The sequence below is a fragment of the Miniopterus natalensis genome, chromosome 19, assembly GCF_054644295.1.
Source record: "Miniopterus natalensis isolate mMinNat1 chromosome 19, mMinNat1.hap1, whole genome shotgun sequence".
Taxonomy (NCBI): Eukaryota; Metazoa; Chordata; class Mammalia; order Chiroptera; family Miniopteridae; genus Miniopterus; species Miniopterus natalensis.
This window is the reverse complement of record NC_142099.1, coordinates 13,564,474-13,582,696: the sequence shown is the minus strand read 5'-3', so window position 1 is coordinate 13,582,696 and position 18,223 is coordinate 13,564,474. Positions and strand designations below refer to the sequence as shown.

The following is an 18,223-nucleotide window of genomic DNA, read 5'->3' as shown; positions in this document are numbered from 1 at the left end:
GGGGAGGTGGGTCTTTGAGCTGTTGCCTTGGTAACGGAACTGAGGCGCCCGTCTGCTTCATCCGGGTCGCGGCCTGCCAGCCAGGACCCCTGGTGTTCCCAGTCTGGCCCCCTTTTCCTGGTCTACACTCTCTGATGGCCCTTCCCTCTTTCCTGATTTCTTCACTCCGACCTCACTGAACACTGTTTTAGACTTTTCCCTCCAGTTCCCATTGGACGCTTCCAGGTTTTCCTAGGAGTGAGGGAAAATGGAGGTACAGGCACATGTCAGGGGACCCTCACCCTAATAAAGAGCACTTGCGTGTTAGAGCAGCACACTTCATGCCCTGTGGGCATCCCCTGGGCACTAGAGCGAGCTCGTTTCCACCACTCCCTTGGCTTCCTTTTATGCCAGCTGTGGAATAATGCCCACTGTGGGGTACTGTTCTGCCAGGGGTTTCTGCCTTCCCCAATTGTGACTTCCAGAAAACAGTAGCATTTGGTAGTGGCCCCCAACGAGGAGATGCCAGGAGAGAGGGAAGCAGCAAGCAGGATGAGAGGACCATTAAGGAGAGGCAGTAGGCAGGGAGGCCTCCAGGGCTCTTCCCCAGTGCCCCGGTTCCTGGAGCTGGGGATGCCTCCAGGGTGATTGGCAGCTCTTTGTTTCAGCCCCCCCTTCACCCTCCTGCTGCCCCCCCTTCAACTCCCCCTTCCAGTCCCCCCGCCCCCCCGCCGCGCTCTCCCCGCCTAGCCTTTTCCCCTCCCAGCCGCCTGCCTGCCAGGGATAGTGAGCCGGCTGAGCGGCATGGAGACACAGGAACTTCGGGGGGCCCTGGCTCTTCTCCTCCTTTGCACTTTTGCATCTGCCAGTCAGGACCTGCAGGGTAAGCCTGTCTCCATCCTCTTCGATTTTCTGCCCCTCCCCATTTGCCCTCAGCTTAGTATCAGGGAACATGTGGGCAAGGGGAGAAGGGGAGAGTCCTGAAATCGAGCCAGAGTGAAGAAACGGTGTATTTTGGCTCTGTGGGAAGGAGTGAACACCAGAAGGTGGTAGGTGAGTGGGAACTGGCCAGAGTCAGCATGAGGCCAGGGCAGAGGACTCAGGAGCAAGATGCTAGGGCTGCCTGGCTGGGTCAGTGTCTGAGCATCCCCAGGCACCCCAAAATCTGGGAGAGCAGCGTGAAGGTGGGTGCACTGTATAGTCCCCTCAGCCTCTTCGTCCCCTAGGCTGCTGGTTGCCCAAGGACAGGGTGGGGGTTGGGATCGAGAGGTCTGGGCTCTCCCGGAGGTCTGGTGGTGGGATGGGCCTGTGGGTATGGGAGAGGTAGTTGAAGCAGATGACACAGGCACAGATTCTTTACTGGCTGGAAGGGAAACCACAGATTGGCCAGAACAGGGAGGCAAAGGAGCTGGGTCCTACATTCCCGAGGGAGAGAGCCAGACAGTGGGAGGGTTGGAGCCCTCAGTGGGCAGCTGTTCTCATCCAGAATGAGTGTGCTGAGCCCCTAGGATGGGAGGAGGGGCATTAGGGTGTAGAATGAGCCAAAGCCAGCAGTGTAAGAGAAACTGCCTTCCAATTTTTGTGCTGTGGGCACCAGGTGCTACTCCTGCCTGGAATCAGCAGTGACTCCCTTGCGCCACCTGGTGGGCACATCTCAAGTTTGTGGGGCACTGTTTCTGTGTTTTCAAATGAGCCTCAGGCCTGTGGATTCCCAGAGGCTGACAGTAGGCAGTGCTGAGGGGAAGAAAGGCATAATACCTATCCTCTGATAGCAGCAAGGGTTGCATTTTGAGGTGGATTAACACTATCTGGTGGGGAGGTGGACGGAGTGATGAAAGATGCCCCACCCCTGAGGGCTCAGGGACATGGGCAGGCCTTAGCATCTAACACCATTCTCTGACCTTGATAATTCCTGCCTGGCCAGTGATTGACCTGCTGACTGTGGGCGAGTCCCGGCAGATGGTAGCTGTGGCAGAGAAGCTCCGGACAGCTCTGCTCACTGCTGGGGACATCTACCTCTTATCCACCTTCCGCCTGCCTCCTAAGCAGGGTGGTGTCCTCTTTGGCCTCTACTCTCGCCAAGACAACACACGATGGCTGGAGGCCTCTGTTGTGGGCAAGATAAACAAAGGTGACTGGTGGGCATCTCCTTTCCTGCAGCAGTGACCCCCTTGAGCACTCTCCCTTATCCCCACTCCCACATCCCTCTTAATTTTCCTTGGGTTCCACTGGGGACCATGGACCTATCAGGCTGTGCCCAGGCACCAGGACCACCTGGTATGGGGTGCTTAGAAGGTACCTCAGAAGACCAGGTACCCAAACAATAGGGTGAGGCCTGGTATTTGTAGGGATAGAATATTGTACTTGGGTTGCCTGTGGGGAGGGGGAAGGTATGACACTGTGCCCCAGCAGGGGTATAGAGAGGTCCTTCACATCCTTGGGACAGTTCAGTGGGTATAGAGCCAGCTGCCACCTCGCAGGGGATAGAGTGATGTGATGCCACTGATGACTAAGAAACCCCTAGTCTTTGAACCAATTTAAAAAACATATATTGTGTACCCATTACATGCAAGGTGTTGAGAGATACATAGCTGAGTAAGAGTAGCCCTAGAGATGTGGCATCCAGAAGAGTTGATCCAAGGCTCAACTGGGAGATAGGGGATGGGGGACAGTGCCCATACTGACCTCCCCTCCTGGGCAGTGCTGGTGCGGTACCAGCGGGAGGATGGCAAAGTCCATGCAGTGAACCTACAGCAAGCAGGCCTGGCTGACGGGCGCACACACACGGCTCTCCTGCGACTTCGAGGCCCATCCCTCCCCAGCCCTGCTCTGCAGCTCTATGTGGACTGTAAACTGGGTGATCAGCATGCTGGTCTTCCGGCATTGGCCCCCATTCCTCCAGCGGAGGTCAATGGGCTGGAGATTAGGACTGGACAAAAGGCTTATTTGAGGATGCAGGTGAGCAGGAAGGGAGGACACTGGAGTTTCTGTGGAAACAGTTTGTACCAGTGTGAGGAGTTGGTAGGTCCTCCCACCCTATTCTGCTCCTATCCTTCCAGGGCTTCGTGGAATCTATGAAAATGATTCTAGGCGGGTCCATGGCCCGGGTTGGAGCCCTGAGTGAGTGTCCATTCCAGGGCGACGAGTCCATCCACACTGCAGGTAACAGAGACTTCCATTAGCTGACATCCTGGACCCCAGATCACATTCTGTGGTCTTTGGTGACTCACATCCTTTTGACCTCCCCCTAACACTCATTCCTTTGGTTCACCTATTCCTGGGGCTCTGACCCTGTTACCCCAAATCTCCACCTCTGACTCTGATCTCCAAACAATAAAGCCATCTCAAAAGGTGTGGGCCAAAAAATCTCCCTGTTCAGGTCATCCTGCCTACCAGGGTAGCCAGAAAAATAAAGCGATCCAAGAGAAGAACAGAACTCTGAAGAACTCTGGAGTGAGGATGTTAACTACTTGGTCTTGGTTTTGACTGAAATAAGGGTCTTGAGTCTTTTTTAGCTCCCATTGGTGACTGTCACATACCAGAAGTTTCTCTGAGCATTGACCATCTGCCTGTCTCTGACAGGGATGTTCAGAGGCTCTTACCTAAATAAAACACCCACTTCTTCCACATATTTCAAAGAAAGCGCTCTTGAGGTAGATAGAAGCTTGGGAGGGAGGAAATGGAATGTATTGCAGCCCCGCTTTGGGTTTCCTCACTCGGATCCCTTCTGCCGCTACCATGCCTGGGAATCAGAGGGATTTGGGTTCTGAGGCAACTCCCTTAGAGGGTCTCTCACCCTGTGGAAAGAGCTCGTGTTGCTTGCCTGTCACTCTGACCACCTACCATCCAATACCCCGTATCTTTATTCCGAGGCTCCAGCCTTTGTTTCCATCAGTCTCTTCCTTCTTCCTCTTCACCAGCCAGGCCCCTCTTCACAGCTTTACCCTTTTATTGTGTTTTCTTCTCTCTAGTGGCCAATGCACTCCACTCCATCCTAGGTGAGTAGGCCACGGTGAGGTGGAAGGGGCATGAGGGTGGGGAGGGGGTCCCAGGCTTTGGCAGCTGCCTGAGACTAAGTCCTCTTCAGCTAGGAATAGGGTGGAGTTTAAAGGTGGGGGTGGGTGGGTAGCAGTGGCAGGAACTGGCTTATTACCCAAAGAGGGACCAGGGCTGGTGTCCTAGGTCTGAGCCTCTCTGCTCCCTGGGCCCTGACAGGGGAGCAAACCAAGGCACTGGTCACCCAACTCACCCTCTTCAACCAGATCCTGGTGGAGCTGCGGGATGATATCCGAGACCAGGTTGGAGTGGGTCAACAAGGGAGTAGACTCGGGTGGGATGGCAAATGCTGAGAGCTGACTCCTCCCCATCCTTATATCTACCAGGTGAAGGAAATGTCCCTGATCCGAAACACCATCATGGAGTGTCAGGTGTGCGGTGAGTGGGAGAGCAGGGGAGGGCTCCAGGTGGAATCACTATGCTTCCTACCCCATGGGTTAGGCCTTCAGTTCCGGTGATTTGAATGGTGACCTCTTGGTGGCTCTCACTGTGCCCTTCCCCAGGCTTCCATGAGCAACGTTCCCACTGCAGCCCCAACCCCTGCTTCCGAGGCGTGGACTGCATGGAAGTGTACGAGTACCCTGGCTACCGCTGTGGACCCTGCCCCCCTGGCCTGCAGGGAAATGGCACTCATTGCACTGACATCAATGAGGTGGGGAAGGGCAGATCTGGTAGGGCACAGAAAGCTGGGGGGAGGTAGTTAGGAGAGGCCTAAGAAGGTGGGGTAAATGTTGGTCTGAAACAGAGGAACCTAGGGTTTAGGAGAGGTTGGAGACAAGAAGTGTGAGAAGGGAGGGAGACCAAAGGCCTGAGGCAAAGACTGAAGCACTACACAGGGAAGGTGTTAGGGGAGTGGCAGGGGCATTTTGAAATGGCTATTCAGCAGGGAACCCAGAGGGAGGCTGGAGGTGGGGCTCAGAGCACAGGGATGTTGGGTGGGAAGGGCTGCAAATGGGATACCGGGACCAGTGGTCCTAGGATCATAGGCAGGGGCCTGACTTCTTCCTTCTCATCTGGTCCCCAGTGTGCTCACGCTGACCCTTGTTTCCCGGGCTCAAGCTGCATCAATACTATGCCTGGCTTCCACTGTGAGGCCTGTCCTCAAGGCTACAAAGGCACACGGGTGTCTGGTGTGGGCATCGACTATGCCCGAGCCAGTAAACAGGTCAGGTTGGGTAGAGTGTGTGGATGAGAGCTTGGCCTTGCAGGGGCCAGCGGTTTCTGGGTTGGCCTTGGGGTCCTTGTGATAAATAGGATGAGGCTGCTGACTCATCTGCTGGCTTTGCATTGGTTTTGGGTCTGGGCTTCATGTCAATGTTCACAGATAAGGCCACACCAGTGCCCTCTCCTGTATCTGAGGAGACCTGCCACGGGTCTGGTTCTACCCAAAGTCTGCCCCTTCAGGTCTGCAGCGATGTTGATGAATGCAGTGATGGGAGCAATGGTGGCTGTGACCCAAACTCCATCTGCACCAACACAGTGGTGAGCTGAATACCCTGAGTGTGTCTGGGGTGGTGGGAATGGGCAACCCCCTCTTCAAACTTCCTGCTTCCCCTCTTCTTTCCCCAGGGCACTACACATAGTAGGTGTTTCATATGGACCTGGTTTGGAATTCTGGTTTTGCCCCTTACTAGCTGTGATCTGTAGCAAGCTATTTAGCTTTTCTGAGCTTCACATTCCTGCTTGAAAAATAGGACTACTATCTACTTAGAAAAGTTTTCAGTAGAACCTGAAAGAGATAATTGATAGACCTGACATATAGCTGAATGCCCATCCTATATCCCTCAGGTGGGATGGTACTTGTCCTGGGTGCTTGCTAGGCTCGCCCACCTTCCTGAGACAGTTTCCCTACTCTTAGGGCTCTTTCAAGTGTGGTCCCTGTCGCCTGGGCTTCCTGGGCAACCAAAGCCAGGGTTGCCTCCCAGCTCGGACTTGCCACAGCCCAGCCCACAGCCCCTGCCATGTCCATGCGCACTGCCTGTTTGAACGCAATGGTGCAGTGTCCTGCTCGGTGAGCTAGGCCTGGGGCTTGGAAGGAAAAGGGAGGATCTGGGGATGGAGAAGGGCTAGTGAACATGTTTAGGGATTGGGATGACGGTCTTCATGGGAAAGGGAAATTGGCCTGGGCCCAGGAACTGGGTGATGAGAATAGACCTTGAAGCAGGGAAAAGGGTGGAGTGGGGGGAGCCAGCCCTGACTGCTAACTCCCACCCTTTGTGTTGCCCCAGTGTAATGTGGGCTGGGCCGGGAACGGGAACGTGTGTGGGCCTGACACAGACATCGATGGCTACCCGGATCAGGCGCTGCCCTGCATGGACAACAACAAGCACTGCAAGCAGGTGCGGCTGCAGGTGGGCGCATGAGCAGGGTGGGTGCCCATGCTGGGGCAGGCCAGAACTCAGCCATCCATCTCCTCCCCTGACCTTCAGGACAACTGCCTTTTGACACCTAACTCTGGGCAGGAAGATGCTGATAATGATGGTGTGGGGGACCAGTGTGATGATGATGCTGATGGGGACGGGATCAAGAACGTTGAGGTGGCTCCCACACATCGTGCTCCTAGCTCCTGTGCTTTCCTCCCTGTCTCTGTTGCCTGCTCCCATAACCCTGCTCCCCCTACCTCTGGCCCCTGGCAGCTCTACAGTAACGGCTCCAGTACTATAAACTAGGGAGGAATCAGCCTGGTGCGTAGGACAAGATGGACTACCTGGAGGTTGGGTGGGTGGGAGTGCGCCAAGCAGGTGGACCATCACAGAATTGGTGATCGTAGACAAGGGTAAGGGACAAGGTGGGTGCTAGACAGCCAGTGGTTTGAGGGAGGCCTGACTCTTTCCCTCCCACCCCAGGACAACTGCCGGCTGTTCCCCAACAAGGACCAGCAAAACTCAGATACAGATTCATTTGGTGACGCCTGTGACAACTGCCCCAACGTGCCCAATAATGACCAGAAGGACACAGATGGAAATGGGGAAGGGGATGCCTGTGACAACGACGTGGATGGGGATGGTGCAGGCCTGGGCTGAGGGGGTGGGAGACCTATAAGACTTTGGATACAGTGGGAATGAAACAGAGAGGCTCGGAAGTCTGAGAATTGGGGAGGGTGTTCTTATAGAAGTCAGCCTGGGTGAGAGATTCCCGGTGGCATGTGTCAATGAGAATGTAAGGAAGGGAGAGAGCAGGCAAAAGGGTGAGACAACGTACAGGTGGATTTCCTGAATAGCTATCCTCTGGATGGGAGAGAAAGCTCAGGGCCTTCACCAGCCTAGGAGAGAGTGTGACAACCTTTTCCTATCCCCCTGTTCTAGGCATCCCCAATGGACTGGACAATTGCCCTAAAGTCCCCAACCCCCTACAGACAGACAGGGATGAGGATGGGGTGGGAGATGCTTGTGACAGCTGCCCTGAGATGAGTAATCCTACCCAGGTACAGGGGAACGGAGAAGGTGGGGAGGGGCGGGGGAACTGATGCGTGCCAGAAAGTGGTCAGGTCACCCTCTTCAATTATCAAGAGGAGATGCTGAGAACGGTTCCCTCTCTCTCAGACAGATGCAGACAGCGACCTGGTGGGGGATGTCTGTGACACCAATGAAGACAGGTAGGGCTTTGGCCAAGAGATAGACGGTCTTACAGGGAATACTTCACTTTTCTCTGGTATATTCTCAATCCCCTCTAAGGTTTAGCCTTAATTCTCCACTACAGTTGAACAGGAAGTTATTCCCATAGTCTACCCTGTATTTCTACTGGTGGACCTTCACCTCATCTGACTGACTGTAAGGGGCCTGGTTGAATGGAGGGTATACCTCAGAGAGACTCCTAAGCAGGAGGCAAGGGAAGTATGTGGTACCTTCAGAACTTTTATTTGGTGCCTGCTCTTCTGGGCAGTGATGGAGATGGACATCAGGACACCAAGGACAACTGCCCACAGCTACCCAATAGTTCCCAGCTGGACTCAGACAATGACGGACTTGGAGATGAGTGTGATGGGGACGATGACAATGATGGTGTCCCAGATTATGTGCCTCCTGGTCCTGATAACTGTCGCCTGGTACCCAATCCCAATCAGAAGGATTCAGATGGTAAGGCTGGGTCCCAGAGGATTAGACTGGTATGGGCTATGCTCATGGAGAAGTGGCAGGCTTGCTGGGGCATTAGAAAGGGAAGGTGGGGAGAGGGGTCAGGAATGCAAGGCCCAAGAGGTGGTGGTGTTAGCTAGTGGCAGTGGCCAGGGCCTTCCTGAGTGCCTAGTCCCATTCTTCCCAGGCAATGGCATTGGTGATGTTTGTGAGGATGACTTTGACAATGATGCGGTGGTTGATCCCCTGGATGTGTGCCCTGAAAGTGCAGAGGTAACCCTCACGGATTTTCGGGCCTATCAGACCGTCGTCCTGGACCCTGAGGGGGATGCTCAAATTGACCCAAACTGGGTCGTGCTCAACCAGGTACTAGGGCAGTGGGCTGGGTGGGTGCTGTCAGACCAGACTCCCAGGCAGGGCCTAGGTAGGGTAGTGCACCTGGATCAGGTCTTTCTTCTTTATTGCCCATCACCAGGGCATGGAAATCGTTCAGACCATGAACAGTGACCCCGGCCTGGCAGTTGGTATGTGAGAGATACCTAATTCAATAATTTCCAAACAGGAATCTGACAGGGGCAGAGGGTAGGGGACAAGCTGGCCACACATACAGCAGGCATCCCTTCCTACCCCCACAGCACAATGGGCCACTAGTAGCTTTGCTGCCCTGACCTTGATCCCATATACCTACCCACCCCAGGATATACAGCTTTCAATGGTGTGGACTTTGAAGGCACCTTCCATGTGAACACAGTGACTGATGATGACTACGCAGGCTTCCTCTTCAGCTACCAGGACAGTGGCCGTTTCTACGTGGTCATGTGGAAGCAGACAGAGCAGACCTACTGGCAGGCCACACCTTTCCGGGCTGTTGCCCAGCCTGGGCTGCAGCTCAAGGTCCCACAGCTGCCCAGATTCCCCAATTCAGGACCCTTTCCCAAAATCTCTTCCCCTACCTAAATGGGAACCCTCTTACTCAGACGTTGGGTCTGGAGGTTGGCTCCCTGGGGCCCCAGAACATTCTCCTGACCACCTTGACTTCCTTTCCCACCTGTACTTACCAGCCTATTGTCTCCCCTCATTTGGGTCCTATGGTTGACCCCAATGTCTTTGCCAATGCCCCTCAGGCAGTGACATCAGTGTCTGGCCCAGGTGAGCACCTCCGGAATGCCCTATGGCATACTGGCCACACCCCTGATCAGGTACGACTGCTGTGGACTGACCCACGAAATGTGGGCTGGCGTGACAAGACCTCCTACCGCTGGCAGCTGCTGCACCGGCCTCAAGTTGGCTACATTCGGTGAGGGGAGGGGCTGGGCCCTCCTGAGGGACCCCAGGCCCAGCCTTTCCTTCCCCTTTAGCTGAGACTCACCAGTGACCCCTGTACTCAGTGCCTTGGTGCCATGGACCCAGATTGGGACCACTTCTCTCCGTCTCCTCTCTCATCACAGACACGCCGCCTCAGCCCTGCTTTCCTCCTAGCATCAGGCAGCTTGGGCTGGTGCTGAGGGCACATAGGCAATGTTGGGCAAGTTCTTCCTTTTCTGTGTTCCATTTTCCCCTCTGTACAACAAGGGCGTCTCTGGGAGCCTCCAAAGCCCAGGCCAGTCTGTGGAGAGGCACATCACATCCAGCCCCTTCACTGGTACAGCCCTGTACCTGCCTCCTCAAGGTGTCTGACCTGGAAGGAACCATCATTTACAGAAGTGCAAACCAAGCCCGACTTCACAGCTCTTTGCAGCAGAGCTGAGGCCTTTCAGTTTAGCACTTTGTCCGCAACTTTGCATTTCCTAGTTGATGGGGATCACAGGGAAGGGAGGGAAAATGGCTAAGAGCCCAGAGTCCAGGCACTTGGGTTGGTTCCCCTTTAAGGTGCCTGGGGCTGTGGGGCGCCAGGGCAGGGGATAAGGGAGGGGTGGACAAGAGCCTGGGAAGCGGGTGACTTCACCCCCCAGCCCATTGTGTTCATCGCCATGGCAACCCAATCCTTGCTTGGAATGCGGCTGGTGCTTTGAGATGCAAAGGGGGCTGGACAAAGAGCCAGGGGCCCCAGGCCTGAGAAAAGCACCCCCTTCCCTCCCCTTTCCTTCCTTCTGTGCTCTCTTGGGCCTGGTGAGCTAAGGGGGGTTGGGGATGAGCAGGGCCCTGGCATAGTGGCACAGTGCCCAGTGGTACCCTGGCACCAATGGAAACCCCTATCCTGGACAGAGTGAAGCTCTATGAGGGTCCCCAGCTAGTGGCGGATTCTGGGGTGATCATTGACACATCCATGCGAGGGGGGCGTCTTGGTGTATTCTGCTTCTCCCAAGAAAACATCATTTGGTCCAATCTCCAGTACCGGTGCAATGGTGAGGCTCTATACCCAGGTCAGCCTGACCTCTCATGCCCTCGTGGGAAAGTCACATCTTTGACTTTAATTGTTTCTCCTTCCTCAGACACAGTTCCCGAGGACTTTGAGCCATTCCGGAGGCAGCTGCTCCTGGGAAGAGTGTGAAGAGGTGGCTACCAGATCAAAATCCTGATTTTAGACCCTTTGGCCTTGAGGTCCATCCTGGAGGCCCTGGGGTCTAATCTACAGCCCCTCAGCCAAACACACACCCTCCTCCGGGACCAACCAGTTCAGCCCCAGGGGGGGTGGGTGACTGTTGAGATGGGAAGTTTTCAAGGGGCATTTCTCAGGCGCTAACCCCAGGAAAGATAATAGCATATTGCCATAAAGTTCCAGTTGTTTTCTAAGCCAGTGCAGTTGCTTATTTTAGGGACCTTTCCCGGGTAGTGTGGGAGCAAAAAGGAACCTGAAAAGGGCAAGGGAGAGGGCTGGCAGGATGGAAGTTAGAGATCTAGAGTAAGTTTGGCTGAGTTTGAGGCACGATGAGGTAGGTGCTGGATGAGGGTTAGGTGAAGGATGGGGGGGTGTTAGGTGAAGGCACGAGGTGCTGGTCGGAGGATGGTTCAAGTTCTCCCAGCCCCACTTACTCACGATGGCAGCAGCGACACTCCAGTCGATCTTAGATCAGCCGGGATCGAGAGCCAGGAGGGCTGGGGCTGCCCCGCTCGGGGTGAGCGGGGCGGGGGGCCGAGGGGGCCGGAGGCCGGGACGAGTGCAATATTGGCGGGGGAAAGAACAACACTGCACCGCGTCCCGTCCCTCCCGCCCGCCCGGGGCCCGGGATCCCGCTCCCCGCCGCTTGAAGCGGGACCAGCCCAAGGACCCGGAGCGCTCTGGGAAGTTGGGTTCACCTGGGAGGCCAGAGAGACCTGGCGCCCGGAAGAGGGAGGAGGGGATGGTGAAGGAGGAGCGGGGAGAGGCGGAAGGGCCGACTTCGGTGTCCCGAAGGCCGCTTCTGACGCCCGGGCGTTGCGCGCGCTCGCTCCTTAAATACGCCGGCTGCGCGGCGCGGAGCCGCGGCCCTGGTAACGCGTATCCCAGCAACAGGACTAAGGGCTGCTGCCCGGCAACGCCAGGGGTTGAAGTTTTGAGACCGCCCACCTAGATACTCGCGGGTTCTCCAGCCGGCGGGCCCAGGGCTTCCCCGCCTCTCCCGCTGGCGCGCGGGGGAGCCGACGTCACGCCCCGTACCCCGCGCCCGCTGGGCGCCGCACAAAGCCGGCCAGCTAGGTGGAGCGGCGCGCCCGGGGGCCGCGGTCCCAGGCTTCCCGCCGCACCGAAGTGTGTTTAAAGTTAATTTTTCAATCTGTATTCGTTGGGGCTAGGAACTGTTTTCCTAACGCGGATGTAACTGCTTCCCTCGGCCAAGACCGCAACCCAGGACCTCCGGATGAGGCTCTGTACCCTACATTCCACGTGTCTCTGTGACCCCATATACCTCTCTGGTCCCAAATATTTCTGCCCTTTAAAATATCTCTCGGTTCCCCAAAGTTACGCACCCTCATACAGTTTTGCCCGACCACTATCATGTGCTTACCTGCCCCAAATACAACTCTGCTCCCCCAAAGATAGTTCAGTGCTCCCCAATACCATTCTGTCGCCCTACCTATTCTGACTCCTAAATACGTAACCTGTCCCAGCGCCCCGACATTCCGATGTAGTTTCCTACATACCTCCCCCCTCCAAGTACCTGAGGATCCCACCCACTTAGCGCCACTTCCTTCAGACCTCGCCCCGGATTCCTTCCTAAGTTCCCAGCCTCTCCGTCGATGGCTCAGTGCGTTTCTCCCTTTCTCGGTCCAAGCCGCTCGCTCTTCTCGCTGGGGCGCCGCCCTCCCTCGCCTCCCTCGGCCCCAGTTGGGCAGCGCCGTGCGGCCTCCCCTCTCCCCGCGGGGCAGCCTCCCCACGCGCCCCGGCGGGCCCGTGCGGCTCCGGTGGCCACCAGAGGGCAGGAGAGCCCGGCGGCCGGCGGCGGACGGAACGAAAGACCCTGGAGTTCGGCAGAGCCCAGGTTTCGTCCTTTAAGTGGAAATTTCTCCCCCCTGTCCCTTCCCGGGAGAAAGCCAAGGAAGGAACTCAGGCTGCTGGGAAGTCGGCAGGGGCGGGGGCTGTGTTTCGGGGTACAGCTGCGTGCAGAACTGGACAGGGAGCGGCTAGCCAGGTGGGGCCGTTCCGGGAAGTGGGGGGCGGGCCAAAACTATCACCCAGTCCGCTCCTGGTCAAGCCTTCCCGTGTCTCATCAGCCTCCACCCCAGGGTGGCTCCAAGGGCCTCGGAGGAGTGGGTGACCCTCCCCGCCTTAACCTAGCCCACTTTCTCTGTTACTTTTCTAACCTTGGCTGTTGCCCTGGGGCTAAAACTAAGGCCTTGGGGGCCCAGGTCACAGACACCCCCCCCCTTTTCCCCACACACACCGCCTTCTGGAGCCAGGGAGTGGTTGGTGAAAAGGGGAGGCCAACTGGAGAACAAACAGGTTGTCAGAGGGTTGAGTGATTGGAGCCCATGTGCCTTACCTGAGGGGACAGGAATGGCTGGGCGGGAGGAGGAAGAGATAGGAGGTAGAGAACGGGGGCGGGGGCGGGGTTTTGTCACCTGTCGCCTGCTTTGGCGGGCGGGGCAGGGGGGACCAGTATAAAGCAGCTGGTGCCTGTGCCCGCGCCACCTCACACGCAGTACCTGCCTGAATCTGTCCTGCCCCCTCCCCACCCGGCTCGCCACCACCATGACACCGGGCATCCAGGCCCTTTTCTTCCTCCTGCTGCTACTAGTCCCAGTGCTTACAGGTGAGGGGCACAAGGTGGGGAAGGGGCTGCTCTGCACAGCCTTTCTGTGGGTTTTGTTTCCTGGCGGATGGCACCCCAGGAGGCAGAAGTTGCTGACGGGTGGCCTAGTGTGTGCCAGAATAAGGGAGACAGGCTAAGAAGAGACGACCCCCCCGGAGAGTGGGTGCCAGGGACAGGCGAGCTTCCTGAAGAGAAGTCCTGAGGGTGGGGGTGGGGGTGCGGGTGGGAGCCGCGGGGAGGTAAATCTTAGGAGTGGAGAGTGGCCAAATCAGGAGCAGAGGGGTGAGGGAAGAGGGAGGCTGCCTGCTGGGAAGGAGGAGGAGGGCGGACTTGGGCCTGCTCCTCAAGTCCTCCGAGCATTATGCCTCCAAATGCTACAGGATGTATTTTCTCCTTGTGCTAATTTATCCCAGAACCTCATTCTCAACTTCTTACAGCTACTGCCACCCCTCCCCCCAAAATGGTTTCTCAAACCTCTGGCCACACAAGCCTCAGCGGAAATACACAGACTATGACTGCCCAAAGCAGCCCAACATCCAAGTTCACTGACAGAAGTTCTGTGAACACAGCCAGCAGCTCTGCCACAGGTCCAGTCCCCCATGCTGCCTCTTCCCTGGCCACCAGCCCTGCCGCAAGCTCAGCCACTGCTCCAGTCCACAGTGCCACCACTTCCCCGACCACTGCTCTAGTTCATGGTGCCACACGATCCCCAGCCACCAGCCCTGTCTCAAGCTCAGCCACTGCTCCAGTCCACAGTGCCACCACTTCCTCAACCACTGCTCCAGTCCACAGTGCCACCACTTCCCCGACCACTGCTCCAGTCCATGGTGCCACCACTTCCCCGACCACTGCTCTAGTTCATGGTGCCACCCCATCCCCAGCCACCAGCCCTGTCTCAAGCTCAGCCACTGCTCCAGTCCATGGTACCACCCCATCCCCAGCCACCAGCCCTGTCTCAAGCTCAGCCACTGCTCCAGTCCATGGTGCCACCCCATCCCCAGCCACCAGCCCTGTCTCAAGCTCAGCCACTGCTCCAGTCCATGGTGCCACCCCATCCCCAGCCACCAGCCCTGTCTCAAGCTCAGCCACTGTTCCAGTTCATGGTGCCACCCCATCCCCAGCCACCAGCCTTGTCTCAAGCTCGGCCACTGCTCCAGTCCATGGTGCCACCCCATCCCCAGCCACCAGCCCTGTCTCAAGCTCAGCCACTGCTCCAGTTCATGGTGCCACCCCATCCCCAGCCACCAGCCCTGTCTCAAGCTCGGCCACTGTTCCAATTCATGGTGCCACCCCATCCCCAGCCACCAGCCCTGTCTCAAACTCGGCCACTGCTCCAGTTCATGGTGCCACCACTTCCCCGACCACCAGCCGTGCCTCAAGCTCAACCACTGCTCCAGTCCATGGTGCCACCACTTCTCCAACCACTGCTCCAGTCCATGGTGCCACCACTTCTCCAACCACTGCTCCAGTTCATGGTGCCACCCCATCCCCAGCCACCAGCCCTGTCTCAAGCTCGGCCACTGTTCCAGTTCATGGTGCCACCCTGTCCCCAGCCACCAGCCCTGTCTCAAGCTCGGCCACTGTTCCAGTTCATGGTGCCACCACTTCCCCGACCACCAGCCGTGCCTCAAGCTCAACCACTGCTCCAGTCCATGGTGCCACCACTTCTCCAACCACTGCTCCAGTTCATGGTGCCACCACTTCCCCGACCACCAGCCGTGCCTCAAGCTCAACCACTGTTCCAATCCACAGTGCCACCACTTCCCCGACCACCAGCCGTGCCTCAAGCTCGACCACTGTTCCAGTCCACAGTGCCACCACTTCCCCGACCACCAGCCGTGCCTCAAGCTCAACCACTGCTCCAGTCCATGGTGCCACCACTTCTCCAACCACTGCTCCAGTTCATGGTGCCACCACTTCCCCGACCACCAGCCGTGCCTCAAGCTCAACCACTGTTCCAATCCACAGTGCCACCACTTCCCCGACCACCAGCCGTGCCTCAAGCTCGACCACTGTTCCAGTCCACAGTGCCACCACTTCCCCGACCACCAGCCGTGCCTCAAGCTCAACCACTGTTCCAATCCACAGTGCCACCACTTCCCCGACCACCAGCCGTGCCTCAAGCTCGGCCACTGCTCCAGTTCATGGTGCCACCAGCCATGCCTCAAGCTCAGCTGTCACTCCAGCACACAAGGGCACCTCTGCCAAGGCTACCACCACCCCAGTTGGCAAGGGGACTCCATCCTCAGTTCCCAGTCACCACTCTGATACTCCCACCACTCCTGCCAGCCACAGAACCAGGACTACAGCCAGTAGCACTAATGGTAGCACAGTACCCTTCACCTCTTCCAGTTATAGGATTTCCTTGTTCCTCCTGTCCTTTCATATTTTGAACCTCCAATTTAACTCTTCCCTGGAAGATCCAAGCACTAACTACTACCAGGAACTGCAGAGAAACATTACTGAATTGGTAAGTATCTACCTTTCCTCCATGTGCTCCCTTGCAGCAGCCTTCAGAACTGCTCAGACCCACTCACCAAACCTTAGTGCTTTTTTCCCTCTCACCCCAGTTTTTGCAGATTTATAAACAGGAGAATTATCTGGGCTTCTCTATTGTAAAGTTCAGGTACAGTTGTGGGTATGGACTGTGTCTGGGGTGGGTAGATGTTGTCATGACTGTGGGGGAGGGACTGGTACACTTGTGGTTGGGGGGAAGTGCCCAGAAACTGGAATCTGCAGCTGAATCGCTCATTTCCCTGTGAGCAGGCCAGGATCTGTGGTGGTGGAATCAACTCTGGCCTTCCGAGAGGGCACCACCAATGCCAACAACGTAGAGGCACAGTTTGCTCAACATAAATCAGAAGCAGCCAATTACAACCTGGTCATCTCAAGAATCCATGGTGAGGCCACTTCCCTTGGCTTTGGGCCAGCACCATGCTTACAGGCCCCTCTCTCCAGCACCTGGATTCCTGCTTCCTCTGGGTGTTAGTAGGGGGAGGGTCACCTCCTCGGGAGACTGCCCTGATCACTGCTTTCCCTTTTAGTGGATGGTGTGTCATTTCCTTCCTCTGCTCAGTCTGGGTCTGGGGTACCTGGCTGGGGCATTGCCCTGCTGGTGCTGGTCTGTGTTCTGGTTGCGCTCACCATCATCTATCTCATTGGCCTGGTAAGTGCTCCGTCTTCAGCCCTAACCAGAGTCCCCCTGCTAGAAGGAACTCCATGGCCCCCCATAACCTCCTATCTTCCCAGGCTGTGTGTCAATGCCGCCGAAAGAACTGTGGGCAGCTGGACATCTTCCCAACCCGAGACACCTACCATCCTATGAGCGAGTACCCCACCTACCACACCCATGGGCGCTATGTGCCCCCTGGCGGTACCAAGCGTAGCCCTTATGAGGAGGTGAGGATGGGCCCCACGGGTGGAAGGAGACAGAGGCTTTGGCTGGGGAGGGGTTCTGAAGGGGTATTTGGAAAATCCAAAGAACTTAGAAGAGGTGAGGGGTCACATGAAGTAAGCAGTGGAAGGCCTGGCGAGGAGGAGGGTGGAGGTCAGAAGAGTTCTAGGGGAAAGGTCTGGGGAGGAGACCATGGAAGAAAGGGGACCTCAAGAGAGAGTGTCCCCACTGCCAGCATTTCCAGAAGAGCATTCACTGTCCAGCTGAACAAGTGCCACTGCTATGGCTGGGATGCCCAGAGGTGAAATGGGTGGGCACCCTTCATGGGTGGGCAAAACTTACAAGGAGCGAGCACCTGTGCCCCCACTCTTTTCCTAAGAATGGAGGGTAGATTGAGAAATGTTGGGGGGGATCTCTGATTCTGAGGAAGAAGTCTCACCAAGCCAGGTGAGCCTGGGTGGGGTTCTTAGAAGTCTCAAGGGAACAAGGACCCTCTCCTCCCTCTTTCCTCTCCTGGCCCTTCTCTGTTGGAACTAGTAAATAATTACTTTGGTCACCTGGGGCTGGAACTCCAGGTGGGGGAGGGGGACTTTCCTTTTCTTGACCCGGGTTTCCCTCTCCTTGGACTTCCTTCTCCCAGTTTTACACAGATGAGCACACACACCTTCTTGGGCTGGGAGAGCAGAGAATGGAGGGAGACAGGAGCAGGAGGGGAGAGCAAGGGGGCTGATTAGAACCAAGGGGAGGCAGTGAAGGGGAGCAGAGGGAGGAGGAAAGGCCCTGTTTACAGTCACCTGGCTGCTGGTGGTACCTGGCAGGTGCTCTCTCCAAATTAACCCTTTGAGAGCTAGTCAGGCTCCTGGACCTATTACCCCAGCCTGGGGTGCCATCCAGGGGCCCTAGGGTGGTAGCTTCTCCCAGGAAAGCTCTGCCCCTCAGCCTGGCTCCCTTCTCCCCTCACCTAGGTTTCTGCAGGAAATGGTGGCAACAGCCTCTCTTACACGAACCCAGCAGCCACTTCTGCCAACTTGTAGGGGCACGTTGCCTGCTGAGTATCCAGCCAGTGCCAGCCAGTTGCCTCCTCATGGTCTTCACTACCATTGTTCCCCTCCTCTTTCTGGACTGGTGAGCTGGGAGTTCAGATGGGCTGCTCACAGCCTCCCTCACAAGCCCCACCAAGTCCCCTAACCCATCTTAGCCCTGATGAGACCCATCAGAGCTCCCGGGGGATATGCCTGGGGCAGTGGCTCCCAGGACTGGCCCCGAAAGCCCCCAGATGGGAGTGGGAACCTGTACGTGGATGAATAAAATGTGGGCCTCCTCTGCTCTGACTGCCAACTTCTGATCTGTCATCTGTGACCCTCAGATAGAAGGGGTGGTCAGAATGTATGTGGGGGGGGGTCTGGAAGGGGTCTTTTGGGGAGGAGACAAGGAGGAAAGAAGGCACAGAGCAGGGTTCATTTGAGCAGCAGGGGGCATGGAGAGATGACATTGGGCTGCAGGAGTGGCTGGTGGAAGAATTTGAGTCACCTCTCCCCCATCGCTGGAGGCAC

The 18,223-nt window shown here is 56.8% G+C and overlaps 2 protein-coding genes across 5 annotated transcripts; both read left to right on the top strand.

The window, feature by feature from the left end:
- Positions 1-734: 734 nt before the first annotated feature.
- THBS3 (thrombospondin 3) lies at positions 735-10,841 on the top strand. 4 transcript variants are annotated; one of them, XM_016221549.2, is made up of 23 exons: positions 735-862; positions 1,904-2,110; positions 2,681-2,937; positions 3,039-3,141; positions 3,951-3,977; positions 4,195-4,277; positions 4,362-4,413; positions 4,539-4,687; positions 5,060-5,200; positions 5,440-5,517; positions 5,894-6,046; positions 6,264-6,374; positions 6,465-6,572; positions 6,882-7,041; positions 7,341-7,459; positions 7,578-7,630; positions 7,918-8,111; positions 8,296-8,474; positions 8,584-8,632; positions 8,806-9,002; positions 9,233-9,405; positions 10,314-10,453; positions 10,541-10,841. In XM_016221549.2, exons 1-23 carry the CDS (start codon positions 784-786, stop codon positions 10,597-10,599), a joined length of 2,871 nt encoding a protein of 956 aa, XP_016077035.1. In that variant the 5' UTR covers positions 735-783; the 3' UTR covers positions 10,600-10,841. The 4 variants fall into 4 exon arrangements, with proteins under 4 accessions (XP_016077035.1, XP_087684063.1, XP_016077038.1 ...); XM_087827937.1 differs by lacking the exon at positions 4,195-4,277 and having other exon boundaries at positions 4,362-4,406; XM_016221552.2 differs by lacking the exon at positions 10,314-10,453 and having other exon boundaries at positions 736-862.
- A 2,203-nt stretch (positions 10,842-13,044) lies between these two features.
- MUC1 (mucin 1, cell surface associated) lies at positions 13,045-18,002 on the top strand. Its single transcript, XM_087828173.1, has 7 exons — positions 13,045-13,276; positions 13,714-15,746; positions 15,847-15,902; positions 16,043-16,176; positions 16,321-16,442; positions 16,526-16,675; positions 17,636-18,002. Exons 1-7 carry the CDS (start codon positions 13,216-13,218, stop codon positions 17,702-17,704), a joined length of 2,625 nt encoding a protein of 874 aa, XP_087684299.1. The 5' UTR covers positions 13,045-13,215; the 3' UTR covers positions 17,705-18,002.
- The last annotated feature ends 221 nt before the right edge of the window (positions 18,003-18,223 follow it).

What these genes read in the sequence shown, in the direction of transcription:
- THBS3 (XM_016221549.2), top strand. Translation starts at nt 784, where the DNA reads ATGGAGACACAGGAACTTCGGGGGGCCCTGGCTCTTCTCCTCCTTTGC. An exon ending in TGCCAGTCAGGACCTGCAGG is followed by an intron (nt 863 to 1,903) that starts GTAAGCCTGTCT and finishes CTGCCTGGCCAG; the next exon opens with TGATTGACCTGCTGACTGTG. An exon ending in ATTGCACTGACATCAATGAG is followed by an intron (nt 4,688 to 5,059) that starts GTGGGGAAGGGC and finishes TCTGGTCCCCAG; the next exon opens with TGTGCTCACGCTGACCCTTG.
- MUC1 (XM_087828173.1), top strand. Translation starts at nt 13,216, where the DNA reads ATGACACCGGGCATCCAGGCCCTTTTCTTCCTCCTGCTGCTACTAGTC. An exon ending in ACTAGTCCCAGTGCTTACAG is followed by an intron (nt 13,277 to 13,713) that starts GTGAGGGGCACA and finishes AACTTCTTACAG; the next exon opens with CTACTGCCACCCCTCCCCCC. An exon ending in AGAGAAACATTACTGAATTG is followed by an intron (nt 15,747 to 15,846) that starts GTAAGTATCTAC and finishes CTCTCACCCCAG; the next exon opens with TTTTTGCAGATTTATAAACA.